Source organism: Caloenas nicobarica, chromosome 16 (genome assembly GCF_036013445.1).
Source record: "Caloenas nicobarica isolate bCalNic1 chromosome 16, bCalNic1.hap1, whole genome shotgun sequence".
Lineage (NCBI taxonomy): Eukaryota > Metazoa > Chordata > Aves > Columbiformes > Columbidae > Caloenas > Caloenas nicobarica.
In genome coordinates, this window is record NC_088260.1 from 9,902,129 (window position 1) to 9,918,916 (window position 16,788).

Sequence of the window (16,788 nt, forward strand, 5' to 3'; positions counted from 1 at the left end):
AAGTGGAAAATCGGAAAAAACAGAGATCAATACATAAGCAGAACCAGTGACAGCCATAGGTAGGCAAATGCAATCCAGATTTTGCCCTTAATTATTCAGAGGGCAAGAGAATTGAGGTTTTTTTAGTCATGTTTTGTTTTTTTCTTTTTTTACAGTATTTTCCTCTAGAAGTTATATATAGATATAAACTCATTTCTAAACAGGTACATATAGAGGAAGTTAATCCATTTGCCAGCTAGAAGCGTGGTCCAGGAGAAATGCATCAAATTGGATTCCAGGACACTAGGGCTCACCAAAATTCAGCTAGAAGACTACAAAACAACCCACTATCAGATACTATTAAACAAGCCTATTTGCAATGTGCCTCAGTCCTACATGGCAAATGCCCATTAATGAGAAAAACAGCTGGTGGAACTTTATAAGGGTGCTTATATCTTTGCAACAGTGCATATTTGCACATAGGTTGAAGCCAGCCTGAAACACCTACATATGGAATAAAAAGATTTCAGTTCAAAAACTCTTCCTCTTAAGATTCTTCTTGTGCACGCATATATTCAGAATGCATTTACATAACAGATAATCAAGCCTCCTTCCTTGCTTTAAGTAGAGATACTGAGATCTCATACAAGTACTGAAAGGGAGGAGAAGCACTAACTGTGGAAAGATGCGTAACCCTTTATCTCTGGTATGAATTTTATTACATTTACATATCGAGTACAAAACAAAGCAGCACTTAGATCACATTAGTATGCATCTTAGTTTGACCAGACGGTGAGACCACAACAAATTATGTATAGGTCAGTGCTCAAGCCTGAATAAATTTGGGGTAGTCAAGGTCAGGGCTCGGGCATGTTTGCTGAACACAAACATGATGGGTCAGTCACATGCAAAGAGCCAAGATCACCCCATGGTGTAACAGAACTTCAGCTTGTTGCAGACAAAAGGAAGGCATCTTCTTCTGTTCTTTCAGATACTCAAAAAACACAAACATATTTTTCTCTCCACACATACTAAAAAACCATACATAGGACACTGTCAAAATGAATTCTGGCTATCTCAGAGGACTGGACAAACTGAGAAAAGCCTATCTGATGTTTCCACGTAAACACTATTTTATCACTTCCTCTTGCCTTTTTGCCTCTTAAGATGGCAGAGCGGCACTAAAAGAATTATTAAATAAAGTAAAAATGCTTTCCAAACTGCATTAGCGTTTCCATAGCACCCATCCAGGAGACATGGCAGATGCATATGGACAGCTAACACAGTCCTCCAAAAGGTAAGAGAAACTTCAGAACAGGAAGCAGAAAATAATTTTCTTCAATATGCCCCAATCTAGATTAATAAAATATGAGAGCTCCTGCACTCACATGAAGCAGAACCCAGCCCTCATCTGAATGACAAGAGCATCAGACCATGTAAACAATCTCAAATTGCAATCGGCCTCTCATTACTGCCATTCAGTACAGATAATTCACAAAGGCAGCCATGTCTGTAGCTCAATATTCCACCTGAAATACCAAAGGAAAACCAGGGAATTTTCTTGGTCCCTTATCATCAGAAAAGAACATGTGGACCATCAGTCAGGTCTGCCAAAGGCCCTTGTGCTGGAAAAAAAATGAACTGTTGCCTAAGTGTAATACAGCAAGTGTTTCCCAGGCTCCCTGTTGAGAGGAGCACACGCTGGCTCTTCTGAAGATACTTGAGGACTAAACAGAGAATCCCCTTTCTCCCACACCAGCCCCCTCCATCTGATCATATAGACACTCATCATGCAGTTCTGTTAGCAACATCTGCCTTTTGGTCTCATTACAATCACGGGATCATGGGTCTCCCAGGATCGAGGGCAACAGCAGACCATGGAGCACCCAAACTGGTTACATCATTCTCAGCACACTTCATTCCTATGGGTAAGTTCCTTAGGAAAGAACTAGTGGGGAAAAGACTAAACAAAAGGTTTACCTGAACAACTCTTCAGGTGATTGTTATCCCCAACATATTGCTTGTGTTAAGTGTACTAGTTTTCTGTCATAGGTAGAAGCAGCTCTTGAAGGCCTTCGAGGGACATGCTTATGTGAGCAGAGAGGTACTTGTTCAACCAAGTTAGGAAACCAAGAGCACCTCTGAGACAATACTCTGGACTTGGCTAAAGCATTCTCTTCCTCATACCCCACTACCCCATACCATGAGATGATCTATATTAGACTAGAGAAGTGGTGCATGTCCCAAGGCTGCAGTTTGCCAGATTTTTTTCCTCTCTGCAATTCAGATTTCACTCATCAGCTTTTCATTACAGGAAAACAAGAAAAGTAAAATGAGGAACAGACTGTAAGATGTGCTGCTCTTCACTGCAGTCCCTGATGTGCAGGCTGCACACCACCTATAAAAAGCGACTTTAATCACAGCTAAGCACTGGGCTTGGTATCCACCACTACCAGGCTTGGATAGGAGAACTGCAATAGTAGTTTACACAGGATGTTCTCTGCTGGCTAATCCACAAATTCAAGTAAGTAATCAGTACAACTAGCAAAGCCATTCATCCAAATACCATTATTTCCTCAAAGACAATAATAGAACATTGCCAGATTGAGGCATTACTGTGTTTTGTTAGAGTGATGACAGTGATTTCATCCCTATCAGACTGAAAGGTCCAGTGACCACCTCAGGAGAATGTAAAGCAAGACGTATACAAGACATGCAGGGAAGGGAATTCCCACACTCAAACGTTACATCTAGAAGGATTCAAACAAAGGGGACAAACTGCAGAAAACGTGAAGGACAACAACAGGGGGAACACACAGAATTCTTCCAACAGTGATCAACTCACTTTCTCAGCATATTATTTTCTGAAACTTCATGCGGTAATGTCAGTGCTGACCATTATTAAAAAAAAAAAAAATCAGAAACAGAGCTAGGTTAGCAGGAAGCAAAAATGAAGACTGCTATGAACTGAGGCAGCTGGATGCTAACAGCCACAGAAACATGCTTTTCTGTGCCTTGGCTCACACAAAGCACCATAATCTAATCTCTTTTGGGAAGCCCTGAGCCCAGCCAGGCTGACAGGCCATTACTGTCTTCCTGGGCAAAATCATACTGTGCTATGTAATTGTAGACTGCAGCAGATACAGTTCTCTGTGTTTGTATGTCACACCTCCCTAGTGACAATAAACCAATCACATTTACTTTTGAGCAGCTCAGACACGTTTGAAGCTTGATGCTCCAGGGAATGAGGTATTTTTCTTCAGAAGAGATTATTCTAGGAAGCTGCTGGCCCATTTTAAAAGAACACACAGATGTGACTTTAGGTAACGGAGGTGTTCGTTGAAATTTTTGTTGCTTTTTGTGTACATTGGGGTTGGTTTTGTTTTTGTTTTTGTTTTTTTTTGGGGGGGGGTGTTTTTTGTTGGTTTTGGTTGTGTTTAGTTGGGTTTTTTTTTATACCACTCTAACAATTAGAGCCTGCTCCAGCCTCGCCCATATTGTGGGTTCAAAATAGGCACTTGTTACCTAGCTTTGCAGCCAAGGGAGTACATAATTTCTGATAACATAATAGCTGGCACACATCCCATCAGAGAAGTAGCTGCATTTCAGTGTTGAGCGTAGAATATTCTGAAGTCCCTAAGAAGTAAACAGACATAGTGAGCCAAGGCTGCACAGTGCTCTTCTCCACACATCAAGGACAGGTCACAAACACAGAAGAGCTGCCAAGTCCAAACACAAAAGTTGCTCACTATTAGGTAACTACTGCAAAGGCTGGCTTCTTAGCTTTCAGATAATACTGTGTGATCCACAGCAGTTTGCTACAGGTGTTGCAATCCTGGTGTCATAGACCTGAAGGTAATTTGGGGCTTCTGGATACTTCAGAGTGAGACCTAACCTATGCAGATGCTCCAAAAGAGCGTTTTTTAAAAATATATTATTTTTAAAAGGAGGTTGTGGTGGATTTACTCTCCCTAGAAAAGAATTTCCCCCCTCCACAAAATATATTAAAAACAAACAAACAACAACAAACCCAGAAGCAACAAGGATTGGTGAAATGACTACAAATAACAAAATAACAGAAGATAATACCTAGGCAAAGGGCCTGCAATACCAACAGGAACAATTCAGTAGTGTAAACCAACAGACTGAACTTTACTAATTCCCTTTTCCTACAGGGCAATCATTGTAGATTCACACATATATACTCCTCATGTATTCATGTAACCATAAGCAACTAACAGCCCCAGCTGCCACATTTGGGTAGAGCTTTCTCTGAAACAGAGATTCCAATTACATTTGCAATAATCTGATTACTACATCAGCTGTAACCTGGTTAAGAAAGGGTCTGGGAGATACCATTTTGGCAGCTGGAAGACAAAAGGGAAACATGCTTTTGTTATTTTAGTAACAGGAAGATTTGCAAACTACAACCACATTTTGTGACAGAAATACACCCTGCTGGTCCTACGTGGGACAGTTTTACTGTTTAAAACACACATTACAAATTAAAACAAGTTTAGAGAAGTTATGGATTTGTAAAATTGCCTCAGTAGTAAGACAGACCAACATGCAAAGGTTTACTTACAGTTTATGGTTACTTTCACATCACATGTAATTTTAAGATATGATCAGGAAAGTAATCCACTGTGTTATCAGTGAGCTGGCCAAAACCTGCTTTGTAACTTCAGACACTCGAATTGTTGTTTTGGAAGTACTGCATTCACATGCAGTTCACCCAAACTAAGCCACCATTTCTGTTGTCACTTGCAGTCTGTCCCTCTATCTGCACAGCAAAGTTGCCACCCAACCTGTACCAGAACACCATTTCTTTTCCTACACGTACCAGCAAGAGATTACTGAAGTCAATGACATTTCACAAGGGAAAGAACAGGATCAGGTCCTTATTGTTCTTTCTATGCTTATCTGACTGCGCAGAACAAATCAAAGAGGAGACAGTCAAAAAAACCTGCTAGTCTTGGTTTCTCTGGGGGAAAGCAAGCTCCAGATAAGCTGTGCCTCCAGTCAACAGTCTGATTTTCATGAACAGCAATATGCTTCCCTATGGTAATTGAAATGGAACAATTCTCCTCAGACAGCTTGCCAAGTCTCACCTCATTAACCTTTATGGACTGACCTCCAAAATTCCTTGAGGCTGAAATACAGGTCCCCCTTGCCTCTGCACAGTAACTGTTTATCCCTAAGAGTTTGGGAAAAAAGGGAGGGCATTAGAGAGAGAACTGCTAAACGTGCTAGAACTGGAAGATAGAGACCTGTTTCCAGGCTGTTAGTGGGCCCCAAACCTTCACAGGCTCCTGTCTCCTTTCCTGGCCCATCTTTCAGATAAGCCTGCGAAGTCCAGCTTGGATTACGAATCACTCTCCTCTCCCCTAACGCTTCCTTTAAGAGTCAGTATCATTAGCTATAGTGTGCTGCCCAGTATTCAAATAAGCATTTCCTAACCCACACTTGAAGGTCTGGCAAATTTTCTAATTAAACCTTATTGCCCCTGCCCAAGTCGGTTACTCAGGATGCCTTCTCTCCATTCCACCTAACTCATTTTACTACCTTTGCTCACACCCCAGTGAAAATTTCTGGCAGCAGTGAAAAGCAAGCCGTCAATGAATGATTGACTGAACACAGTCCTTAGCATTTTACACAAATATCCAAACCAGAGATATTAGACATATGGAAGCACTTAGGAAAGGTGGTGCAGAAATTAATTCCATGCATTAGTAGACACCTAGCTTTCTCTGTCTCAGTATTAGCCTCAGAGAGCATAACTGCAAGAATCAAAAGTAAAACGGTCCAGTTTTGTACCTCCCGAAGTCTGTACGTAGGATCATATACACTTATACTAAACAGTGAAAATCTTCAAGGTTAAAACCACACACTTGTGCAACTGTTTTGCCAGAGATGAGAAAACAGAGTAGACCAAAACACCTCATTCCTCAATGTATTTTGCTGCTTTAAAGTCCATCACCTATATGCACAAGTAAATCACTTCATAAGCCATGGTCAGTGCTTATACCATCAAAAGACAGACCCATCTTCTCCCCATGTTTGCTTATTCCTCCACACAGCAATTAGTTTCACTGCACCAGCCCAGTCCCTTCATTAGTTCCAAACCCTAAACAGTTCTACCATGCTCATCCCCATCCTGAGCTCTTCGCTCCCTTGCTCACCTTTGGTTCTGAAAGGGAAAAACAGCTGAAAAGATTTTTAATCCAGAAAAGGAATCCAGTGCAAGAAAGTACCAAGACATCAGCTTCTGCTACTCCTCCTTTCTCTTCCCTTCAGCCACCTAGAAAGAAGCCTCCATCTGAGAGGAGGTAGTGCACTGGAACAGGCAGTAAGCCCATGATGCTCCCAACTCTCCCTGCCACTTCTCAGGGCAAGACCAGAATTTTGTATAAAACAACCACCTCTCTCTGTTTTTCCTCTGAAAGCATTCAGACAGAGACTGACAACTGTGAAGCAGAATGGATGCACAGTTCATACACATGTCAGTTCAACTGCTTTGGACATAAACCAGTGCTTTTTCAGTACTTTGAACAGAGTCAGCAAGGACCATGGAAACAGCTCACTGAGCCACAGACTTAATATTGTCGTTCCACTTGCCTACACATTTCCTGTTCAAATGAAAGGCATTAGCATCTTGTGTGGCATTCACAGCAACGCTTTGGGGCTCTAGCCCCTGGCTCTGTGAAATCACCATGCTGAAATCACCTAGGTGCAATTGTTTTGGCATATAGAACAGCATTCTAGTCTGTGGACATCCAAATACGGATGCTCCATGGATATCCATATGGCTCTGTTGCAGCTCAGTCCTAGACTTGAGTTCCCACACCACTCCCAAACTGTAAGTGTGCACTGCTATTATACTTCATCTGCCCAGCCACAGGTCACTGCCTGCCTCAAAGGCCCTCATGCAGCGATGGCAGCTGCACAAAGCAGGCTCATCCCTACTGCCAGACAGACCACTTTTAAATTGGTGGTAATTATGCAGGGATGACAGCGGCCTTCTACCTAACCTATTACTTGCAGAAGTCATAGCTCTCTCTCTACTTATTCCACAGGAAAGCCAGTCCCACTTCAATATCTCTGTCATGGACCACAAAAATGAGCTTCACACAGAAAGATCAGGTGACATCAGCACTCTGTAGCTTCCCAGTATCGGGCAGCTACTATCTGGGTCGGTTTACACTCTCATTTCAAAGGCAGGTGCTTTGTGATTGCAGAACCACCTGAACGTTGGGGTGGGAGAAACTCCATGATCTATGGTGAACCTAAGAAAAGCAAAAATAAAATGTATCTGCATGCCATTACTAATGGTAGGCCTGAGGTAAAGGTTAGCAACTGTTTGTGGAAGAAAGTAAAAAACCAACCGACCAACCAAACAGGACTGCAGAGTCCACTATAGTCATTAGGGACATAAAGCAGAAGCTCCATAGATTCCACTAAACTGAGCTGGAGGGAAAGAGAAGTCTAGCAGAGAAAAAGAGGGAGCTCTTCAATTCCCTAGACTAAGAAGAGGGGAGTGGTAGCACAAGCAGCTTGATAATCTCAAAAGCCACTAAATCTCTGGAAAGCAAAGGGAGGTATTTAAACAGCATCTTGTCATCTGTGCTCCTAGGAAATCCACTGATCATCACAGCAAAGGATTAAAACATGTTTAAAAAGTAATTGCAAAATGAACTAAACAAGTGTCAGAGAAAATGCAAACCTCATTCCTGACCCAAGGTAAGACATACACTGACAGTGAGACCTCTGGCCAGCAGCCCTTAAAATTAACAAGTGAGCTGCATATTATGAAAGTTCCTACATTTCAGATCCTCAGAAAGAAGAATCACTACACAGTGGACTGAAAGCCACCTCAGTTGCTCAAAGAAAAGTTGTGTTTCTGAACAGCAGCAACAGCACTGGCATGTTCCCTCATGAGTTGTCTTTGTACTGCTGAAACTTTGCAAAGCACTTTTCTGACTATATCTTGTAAAATCCACAGAATACAATAGTGGGTGGAAAAAGTGCAGAATTAAGAAACTTGGCCAAGATCTCAGAACACACGAGTAACTCAGGAACAGACTCTTACAGAAACTGGTACAGAACAATGTCCTTCCATGACAATGTATTGCATGTTTTCTTGGGGCTTTAAAATTAAGTAGTATGAAGAATTACCTTAAAAGCAGGAAATTCAGATGCCTGCCTATCTGGTCAGGCACTTAAGGCGTACAAAAAATGAAGAATCCACAGCTATAAGTAAGTATGTGCTTTAAAATGGCATCCTGCTCAGCTGAGATAGCAGGAATTTTGAGTCTTGCAGTTTACAAGCATAGGTAAATTCCAGCACTCTTTCCTCTGTCTACCTCAAACTCACTAAAAACATAGAGAATGCTCCATGTGTTTCAGAAAGGGACATTCAGCATTCCCACACTTAGTAGAGGCTACAGTTTTTTCTATTCCCACTACAGGAAATCAGTGATGCATAACTCACCCTAACATAAATATCTTTGCCCAGGGTCCATTAAGTATGTTTAATAGAAAGTACAATTATTACCAAATCTCAGCCCTGAAGCTCTCATTCTGCTCCTTGGAGAAAACTGTAGGCCTACTACCTTGGTCTGATTTAAGGGTTTTGATAACCCATCTCCAAGAATCCAGATTGAAATTTTGGCTTGGAGTCCATTGACTTGAGTTAGGTGACCTCCTTCTAGTCCTTTTTTTGGAATACAAAAGTAGAAAATTATCACTTGCCTGTGAACTCAAGAAAGAATTTGGGCAAAAGAGCATGTGTCCACTGGCCAAGCTCAAGATGCACTGGGATGGCAGAAAGTTCACATTGCACCTGTCCACACCACAATCAGCATTGTTATGGCCAGAGTCATGAAAAGCAAAGCCAGCAAGCATACAAAAATCGGAATGCACAAAGAAGCCAAACACTATTGAACAAATCCCACTTGATGCTAATTAACATTAAGGCTGGCCAGAACCTGCTGTGATTCAGACTTGTGCTCTCTGTTCAAACAAAACTTCAGGGAAGCCTGGCAGAACCAGTGACTGAACCACAGGTGCAGGAAAAGCTGGCTGGATCTGTGAACTGCTTTCATAACACGTGGTGGTAGAGAACAGTCCACATCAGAGCATGATAGTTGGGAATGGTAGCCAGCCAGCTAATCACACAGTGATCTCTCATGCCTTTTGTTTGTTTTATGAAAAAGAGGTTCTGCCAACTGGTTTCAGAGGAAAATGCTTCCTAATCAGGAAAGAAAGAAAATTTATATAAAATGATGCTCAGTAGGAGTTAATCAGAAACACAATCCTCCTGAAGGCATAAGCCTTTTTGGTTAAGTAAAAAGTTGCCACCAGCTAATGTGCAAGACAGTAATGATTAGCCATCTGGTGAAGGTTCCTGCTAAGCTTGCCATATTACCCCCTATGCTGAGGAAAGCAGAAGGTGGATCAGTTACATTCTGTCCCTGACTGCAATTGTGTGGCCATCCTTAGGAACAAGACACAAAGCTTTCCAGCACATTCAGGGATTGTAACTGTTCCAACTTTTCAGCAGCTTTTTTTTTTTTTAATCACTGCATCCCAGCTAAATTAGTTTAAATAAAAATTATTTATTGCCTTTCCGAAAGCTGAATTTATGCTCAAGCTTTATCAACCTTCGTTATTTTTGCCCCTTTGTTTTCTTCTGCAAAAATTGCAAGTGCCAGGAGGCTTCCCAGTCATCTAAAGAGCATCAGTAAACAAGAGCAGAGACAGATGGCTGCAGCTCAGTTTAAACCAGCACAAGATCCAGCCTCTCCCCTGCATTGCAAGTACTACCCTTAAGAAACAAACATATGCATAAAATCGAACAAGGATGCAGCAGTCCCAGATAGAAAACAAGTCTGCATATACAAACTGATCAGGAAGAAGTCACTGCAAGGACAGGGTGCTGAGGTTTCATGTACAGTGAACATCCATTACAACCATACAGCCTTCCAATAGAACAACAATGGGATGTAAGGATGGCGGGAGGGCAGGGAAGAGTTCTCCCTCCATTGTTGCTCCCCGAAGTTGTTGGCAAATTTGTTGGCAAAAAAATAATCAGCAGGGCAAGTAAAAGTAGGCATCTCCTTCCAGCAAAGTTACTCTTCTGAGAACGAATACACTGAACTCACACAACCTGAGAAAGTGACACCTCTGACAGGCCTCACAATTCACCTACTACTTCAACAATTCAGTCACATTGACAAAGAACATATTAACCCCTTATTAAAATTACAGATTCAAAGAGGCAAAGAAAATCCACAAGATAATTCACAGATCTCGAATGACTGAAGTCTAGCAAAACAATCATACTGTTCGTTTTTCATTAATGGATTTGATTGTTTTTCATTTACTGCAATAAAAGACTACTGGTGTTAGCACAAGATAATATTTACATTATATGCCTTGCCAAATAGATTCAGACGTCCATATACATTCAATACATTCTTCTGAATCAACATAGTTCACTGTTTGCCTCTTCCACCAACTATAAATCCACTGCCATGCCAGACACACCTGAATGCCTGAATGAGTTACACAAGAACAGGTTCTCCCTAAACAAAAATTTTGATTCCACTGAAATTAAATTAACAGTTCTCCCTCAGGCCTTCCTGATATTCCAAGTTCTTCCTTTATTTATTGACAGCAGAAAGCTTCAAGAACAGGGTTGTACAATCATCACCTCCAATCAGTTCTAATTGAAGGATGACACGAGACAGAACAAGAAACTAGCACTCCAATTAATACAGACAGGAAAAAACAAGATTGTGGGAGCAGCATCATTATTGGTAAAGCTCCAGCAAAATGCTCAGGTTGTAGCATGTTGGCTTACTACCAGCAGAGTTTAACTACTCCTCAGCACAAGAATATGAGGGAGGGAACAATCTAGTGGTGATTACTGAACAGTTCTGGCGCCCTTTTACCTCAGTGTTCACACTGAAACTTTAAGAACTGATTAACACAGGACTCTGTTGATCCTCTCAAGAGAATCCTGGATCAACCCTTCTGGGAATCAAATCTGTATTCCTAAAGTGCAGTCTGATGTATACTTCTGCAGGACCTTCCTAAACCAGGAAAACTACAAAATAAACACAGACATCTCATATTGAACAGTTACCACCTTAAAGCAACTCACCCAGGGTCACCTAGAAAACCTCCCCCATTCATTTCCATGATGCTGTTTCCTGCTCTATACATGTAAAAGACTAAACAAAAAGCTAGTACACACCTGTATCCCCATGGAAGCAACTGTCCTGGTGACATCTCCCAGAAGGCAAATCTCCATCACTTGGCCAGATCTGTCCTGTTTTTCGTACACCCACAATAGTAGCCTCAGACACGATGACCTGCTGCTGCCTGTGCCGTTTTTGAGACTGGGGGGTGGGTGGACTGCTGCTGTCAAAGGACTGCTGAGAGTTCTGGGAGGGGGAACGGCTTTTATCCCGATACATGCGGTAAGTGGTGGGGCTGGGGGAGACATGGCTGGACTGCCCTGAAGAGAAGTCTTCCTCACTGGAGGTAAGGTTCTCATTAGAGCTGCAATCAGGAGTATATCCTCCTCCAATATCTTCAAAACTCCTGGGGGAATAAGATCTCCTGGGCCACGTGAGATGTTTTTCCTGCTCAGTTGTGCCCTGATTTCGGAGAATAGGTCCTTTCCCTTCTCCTTCCATCATTCCACCAACATAGATACTTTGATAGGGTTGAAAGTCCATGGGCTGCCAAGGTGAGCGGTTGCTGCCGTTGGCATTAATCAAGTTATCTTTGAGAAACCTGGGGTTCAATTCAGCATCCTCATATTCTCCATCATAGCCAAAGCTGCTCTCTGAGGATCTTCCTCTGTAAGCAGGCCTCTGGAACTCACTGAGGCTGGGTACCATGTTAGAAGGGAGGGAGTGCAAAGACTTTTTGCGTTCCATTTGCATGGCTTGGCTACCAAGGGAGCTTATTTTATCGGAAACTTCTTTATCATTGACCTTTACTAGACCCTTCTCATGATGATACTCCATGTTCACATAAAAGGGCTTTTCAACGACATCCTTGTTATCTCCAGAAGAATGTGAATTAACCTTTTTAATCCTCTCAAAATTGGACCTTAGGGCTGCCACACTGGTGCTGTTCCCTCTCTCCTTAGAAATCGGTTCAAATGATCCCTCCTTCTCAGCAGATCCCACCAGCCTGCGAGTAGAAGATGATCTGTGTTTTGAAGGAGATCCATCTGTATCACAGCGATTCTCCGTATCTTCTACAACTCTCTTCAGTTTCTCGTCACCATAGTACTTACACCTGTCCTGCTCTCCCTCTCCATGATGGGGGCTGTCCAAAGGTGACAGGTCTGACCCATCACTCTGGGTAGACAGCTTCCGCAGAGAGGGGATCCTGGGTTTGAACTTTTCCTCCCCGTGGTGTGACTTGCTTTTTTCATATTCGTCTTGGTCAGCAGACTGGTGATGATGCAGGTCTTGGATCTGCTGCTCTGCACCCCCTTCAGGCAATTGAGAAACACGTTTAAAACCCCATCTCTGTCTATCATAGCTCTTTTTCTCCTTTGCCAGAAGAGTCTGCAAGTAAATCATGCGGAACCTCTCCTTGTTGACCTCCATCTCCAGTCTCCGGATAGATGCTTTGCACATCTCCAGCTCCTGTTCAATGTCTCCCACAGATTTCAGCTCCATTTTAGGAGGCTCAGAGTCTGCAAACTGTGCTTTCCAAGCCTCCACAAACCCCACAGGGTCCACCATTTTGCATACAGGAGTAAGTGGAGAATACGGGAAGGAGGCTGGAGAGAGATAGGTGGAGAGAACAAACCAACCGGATCTCACATGTAGAAGCAGAAACAGCTCCGGCAGGGTCAACTCAACGCGTCTCTTTCACGGTCCATGCAGGGAAACTGGGAGGCAAACAGCAATCCTCGGAACAGTCTCTCCTCCCCGTCTCCTGCAGCTTTTGCCGGCCCCAGCCCCCCGTACACTCGCTACTGTCTCCCCGGCATGACTGATATTTCGCTAGCGAACAACAGTGCTCCCACCCCGGCGATCTCAGAGCACTTCAAAGTGGGTGGACAAAGGAGCAGGCTCGGAGCGGGGGAGAGAAGGTAAATATCGCCCCCACCCACCTCCTGCCGGTGCCGTCCCGGACACGGTCCTCAGTGCAGCCACGCTCAGGAGTCCTCCGCTCGCCAGCCCCCGTGTTGTGCTTTCTCTTTCTCTCTCTCTCTCTCCTCTCCCCCTGCCCCTCTCCCTGTCTCCTCCTCCCGGCTATTGTGCAGTCGTCCGGGCGCACACGCTCTCCGGAGCCGCCGCGCAAGGCAGCGAAGCAGCGCGGCGGCGCGTCCTGCGCCCAGTCCCGCCGCTACCTCCGCCGCTACCCCCGGCTGCCCGAGCGCCCCGCGGCCCCGCCGGAGCCCCCTCGGCGCGGCGGCAGCGCCTGCCCGCGCCTGCCCATCGCGGCCCGGCTCTGGCGGCGGCGCCCGAATCGCAGCGCTGCGGAAGGGGAGGAGAGGGAAAGAACCAGGCGCGGCGATTGACACGGCGCTGGGGCCTCTTAAAGGGGCAGCCGGGGCCGGCGGCGGCGGGAGGCCGTGCCCGCCGGAGCCGCGGGGCTCGGGGCGCCTGGCCCTGCGCCCTCGGAGGCGGCTGCCGGTGAGACAAAGGCAGAGATTTGCAAACTCGTGTACGTTTGCGTCTGCTGACGCTGGCACCCACAGGCCTGGACATCACCATAAATAGACATGGCTATACCTAAGCCTGGGCAAAGAACGTATCGCACACACATCTGCGTGCACAGGGAGGTATCGATTCTTGTCCATACATCTACGCTCTCATATATTATGTATAAACACCAGCACGTCTCTCTACTCTGTCTTGTGTTCACAGCAACAGTCTCCCCCCAGGCACTGATGCAGTTCACCTTCAAAGGTCACATTTTCCCTCACTAATGCAAGTGCTGTTTAGCAGTAGGCTTGTATTTCACTCTATCCTTCCTGCCTTGCCAATAAATGGCAAGGTGGATTCCTGAGATGGGCAACTGGTACTGCAAAATCACTATGATATTAACCATAAAGGTTGCTTTGTTCAGGCATCAGTCTCGCTTTTGTCCTGCATGTTATCCTAGCCACAATAACTCTGAGCCCCACACCTCAGCTCTGGGTGAAGGGTGGCAAATGATTTAAACAAAAGTGTGGCTGCTGGGTATTGCTCCTTCTGAAATCGTGGTACATGATCTTGCTTAAGCCCTGTATCCCATTCGTGTACTAATTCAACCTCTGAAAAAGTGGTAACAAATACACCTGAAATTCCATCTTGCCTGTTTGGATGATAGGAAAAAGTGAGATATGTACATCTCACATGCTCCATAAACGTGCTTCTTTCATGTCTGCAGCGAGGTACATCTTTTCTGGTATGTGTTACTAGAAAAGAGGGTGGAATACAGCCCCAACAAGAATTAATAAAATCCTGTAAGAATGGAAGGCACAAGTCCACAAGAGTGGCTCTCTTACCTTTGAAATATGCAATGTTTCATAATCCATTAAACAATTTTTCTCTTCCTGCTTTTTCTTGTGCCAAACAAAATGGTTTTGGGTATTTTCAGACACATCGCAAATGGCTAATCATGCATTCAGCTTTGCATAGTTCATCTCTCTTGCTTTTTGTTTCCTGGCTTTAACCTCTTTTCCTGCACTTGTTTCCTCAGCTTTTAAAACATAACAGGCACTGGATGACCTATATGGAAAACAGATTATAATCTGAATCATAATAAAATATGTATGTTTAGTAAATATCTCTATAAATCTTTCAAGAAATAAAATAAATTGGCTTCTCACCATTGGTACTTTTGCTATTTGTTTGCCTTGGTGCCAGTTTGAATGACAGAATTCTGACATGCAGTGTAGTTCTAGTAATATGAAGTTTAGGACTGTACTGGCATGGTTATTGTTATAACATGTATATTGCAATATAGGGGTATATTCTGAATTCATACATTACCTTTACTGAAGTCTCACAGTTCTGATTTTTTATATCTAGAGGTTTTTTCCTATTCAGGGTCACTTTTCTGTCACTTGTGCCCTTTCTGGAAGGAGCAGGAATTCTAACGAGTCAGACAAGGGATTTCTGTGAGCGCACAACTTCTAGTGAATAGTACTATTAAACAACTGCACGTTCTTTATCTATTGAGGTACTACAACATCAAATATTCCAGTGGGAATTGAAGGGATCTCTGATTTTTTGTTGATATTTTATGCATTCATCAGAATATTATTTTAATAGGATAAAAATTTTCATTAAGGCTATGGTGGCAGACACATATCTATGATTTGAGACTGAGAATCCTGTGATGAGGGGGCTAAACTACAGACAGTCCAGCACATACCTCTGCTGGCCCACAAGAGATTGCAAAGCCCGTCTCGGTTGAACCAGAACGAATGCTACAGTGACCATGGAGCTCCCTCTTGTGGGAAGTGGAGCCATGTGGTTTAGGCTCAAAAACTTCGGCGCTGTCACTTGGGAACAGTTTATTCAGCATGAGTCCACACAAGAGAATCAGAGGTTTGTAAAAACAAAACAAAACCAAAACGAAACAAAACCCACAGAAAAACAACAAAAATACCACCACACCGAAATTAAAAAAAAAAAAAGAGGAAAAAAACCCCCAAATCACACAACACAGTGGCACGTAAGCAAAGTCTTTTTAAAGACAAATAAAACGTGATTTCTCATTAACCTGTGGCTGAAACTAAGAAACCATACTGTTGTAGCACAAAGCTGCACTCTGTGCTAGAGTTTAACAAGGCCGGTAAGTCTCCAGAAGTCCCATCCATTCTAAATCTTTGTATGAACCCAGAAGAATGGGAACTCCCCTTCTTAGCATTCAGAGAATGGCAATGTCTTGCTGTGAGAACAAGCTTCTGGCCAAAAATGCAAGAACCTGATCAGCTATCTCCACTACCAAATGCAGATTCTGCTACACCTTCCACTTGCCAAATACTTCATTTTAACTTGCACGCTCAGATGATGCAATACAGAGAGTTTATAGCACTCACCGGTGCATTATATTGTACTCCCTACAATAACCCCTAACTATTGATGAAAACCTGAAAAGACACAGAGGGGGACAGATTTGTGCATGAAGAATGGATTCTAGTCGTACCACAGTAAGATGAGCCTGAGCTGGGAACCAACAGGATTCAGAAAGATCTGAATCACATGACCTGTAAGAACAGAAATAATAATATCCTAAGTGTCAAATAATCACTCAAAAGGCTGAAACAACACCAAAAATTAAAAGGCTTTTATAGCAAGACACGAACTTTGCCTGTCAAGTGACTATTTCTTAAACAGTTTTTGATCCATCACCAGCTGTTTTGCCCAAAGAGATATGCATACTTATTTAAACAGGAACTCATTAACACATTACCTTCTACAGCATAATATTAGTAGTTCTAGTACTTCTGGGAAATTGATTTTTACAATTGCTCTTTAACTTTGCTTCAGATTCCCTCTTAATTTCACTTCTCCAGTTTCTCATCTGCAAATTCCACAAGGAAGCTGGCACTGCAACTGTTGCCATGATTGCTGTGAGGACTTTAACTGGTATAAAAATCATGTTTTAGCCTACTTATATTTGGAGGTAATATAGTTGTTCCAACACTGTTTTCTACAATATTAAGGCTTCTTCAAAGCCAATTAAGTTGCTGATAGAATGAATTAACATGCACAGGTAAAACATAGACCAGACAGAAACATTTAAGAACTTGCACATTTATGTTTATTTTTCCAT

The 16,788-nt window shown here is 43.1% G+C and overlaps 1 protein-coding gene across 1 annotated transcript in view; it reads right to left on the reverse strand.

Moving 5' to 3' along the window:
* The window catches only part of BCR (BCR activator of RhoGEF and GTPase), a 100,976-nt gene extending 87,704 nt beyond the window's left edge, over positions 1-13,272 (reverse strand). The window contains exon 1 of the mRNA XM_065646131.1: positions 11,240-13,272. Coding sequence (XP_065502203.1) covers positions 11,240-12,752 — 1,513 coding nt within the window. The 5' untranslated portion in view covers positions 12,753-13,272. The remainder of the gene's footprint in view (positions 1-11,239) is intronic.
* Positions 13,273-16,788: the final 3,516 nt, after the last annotated feature.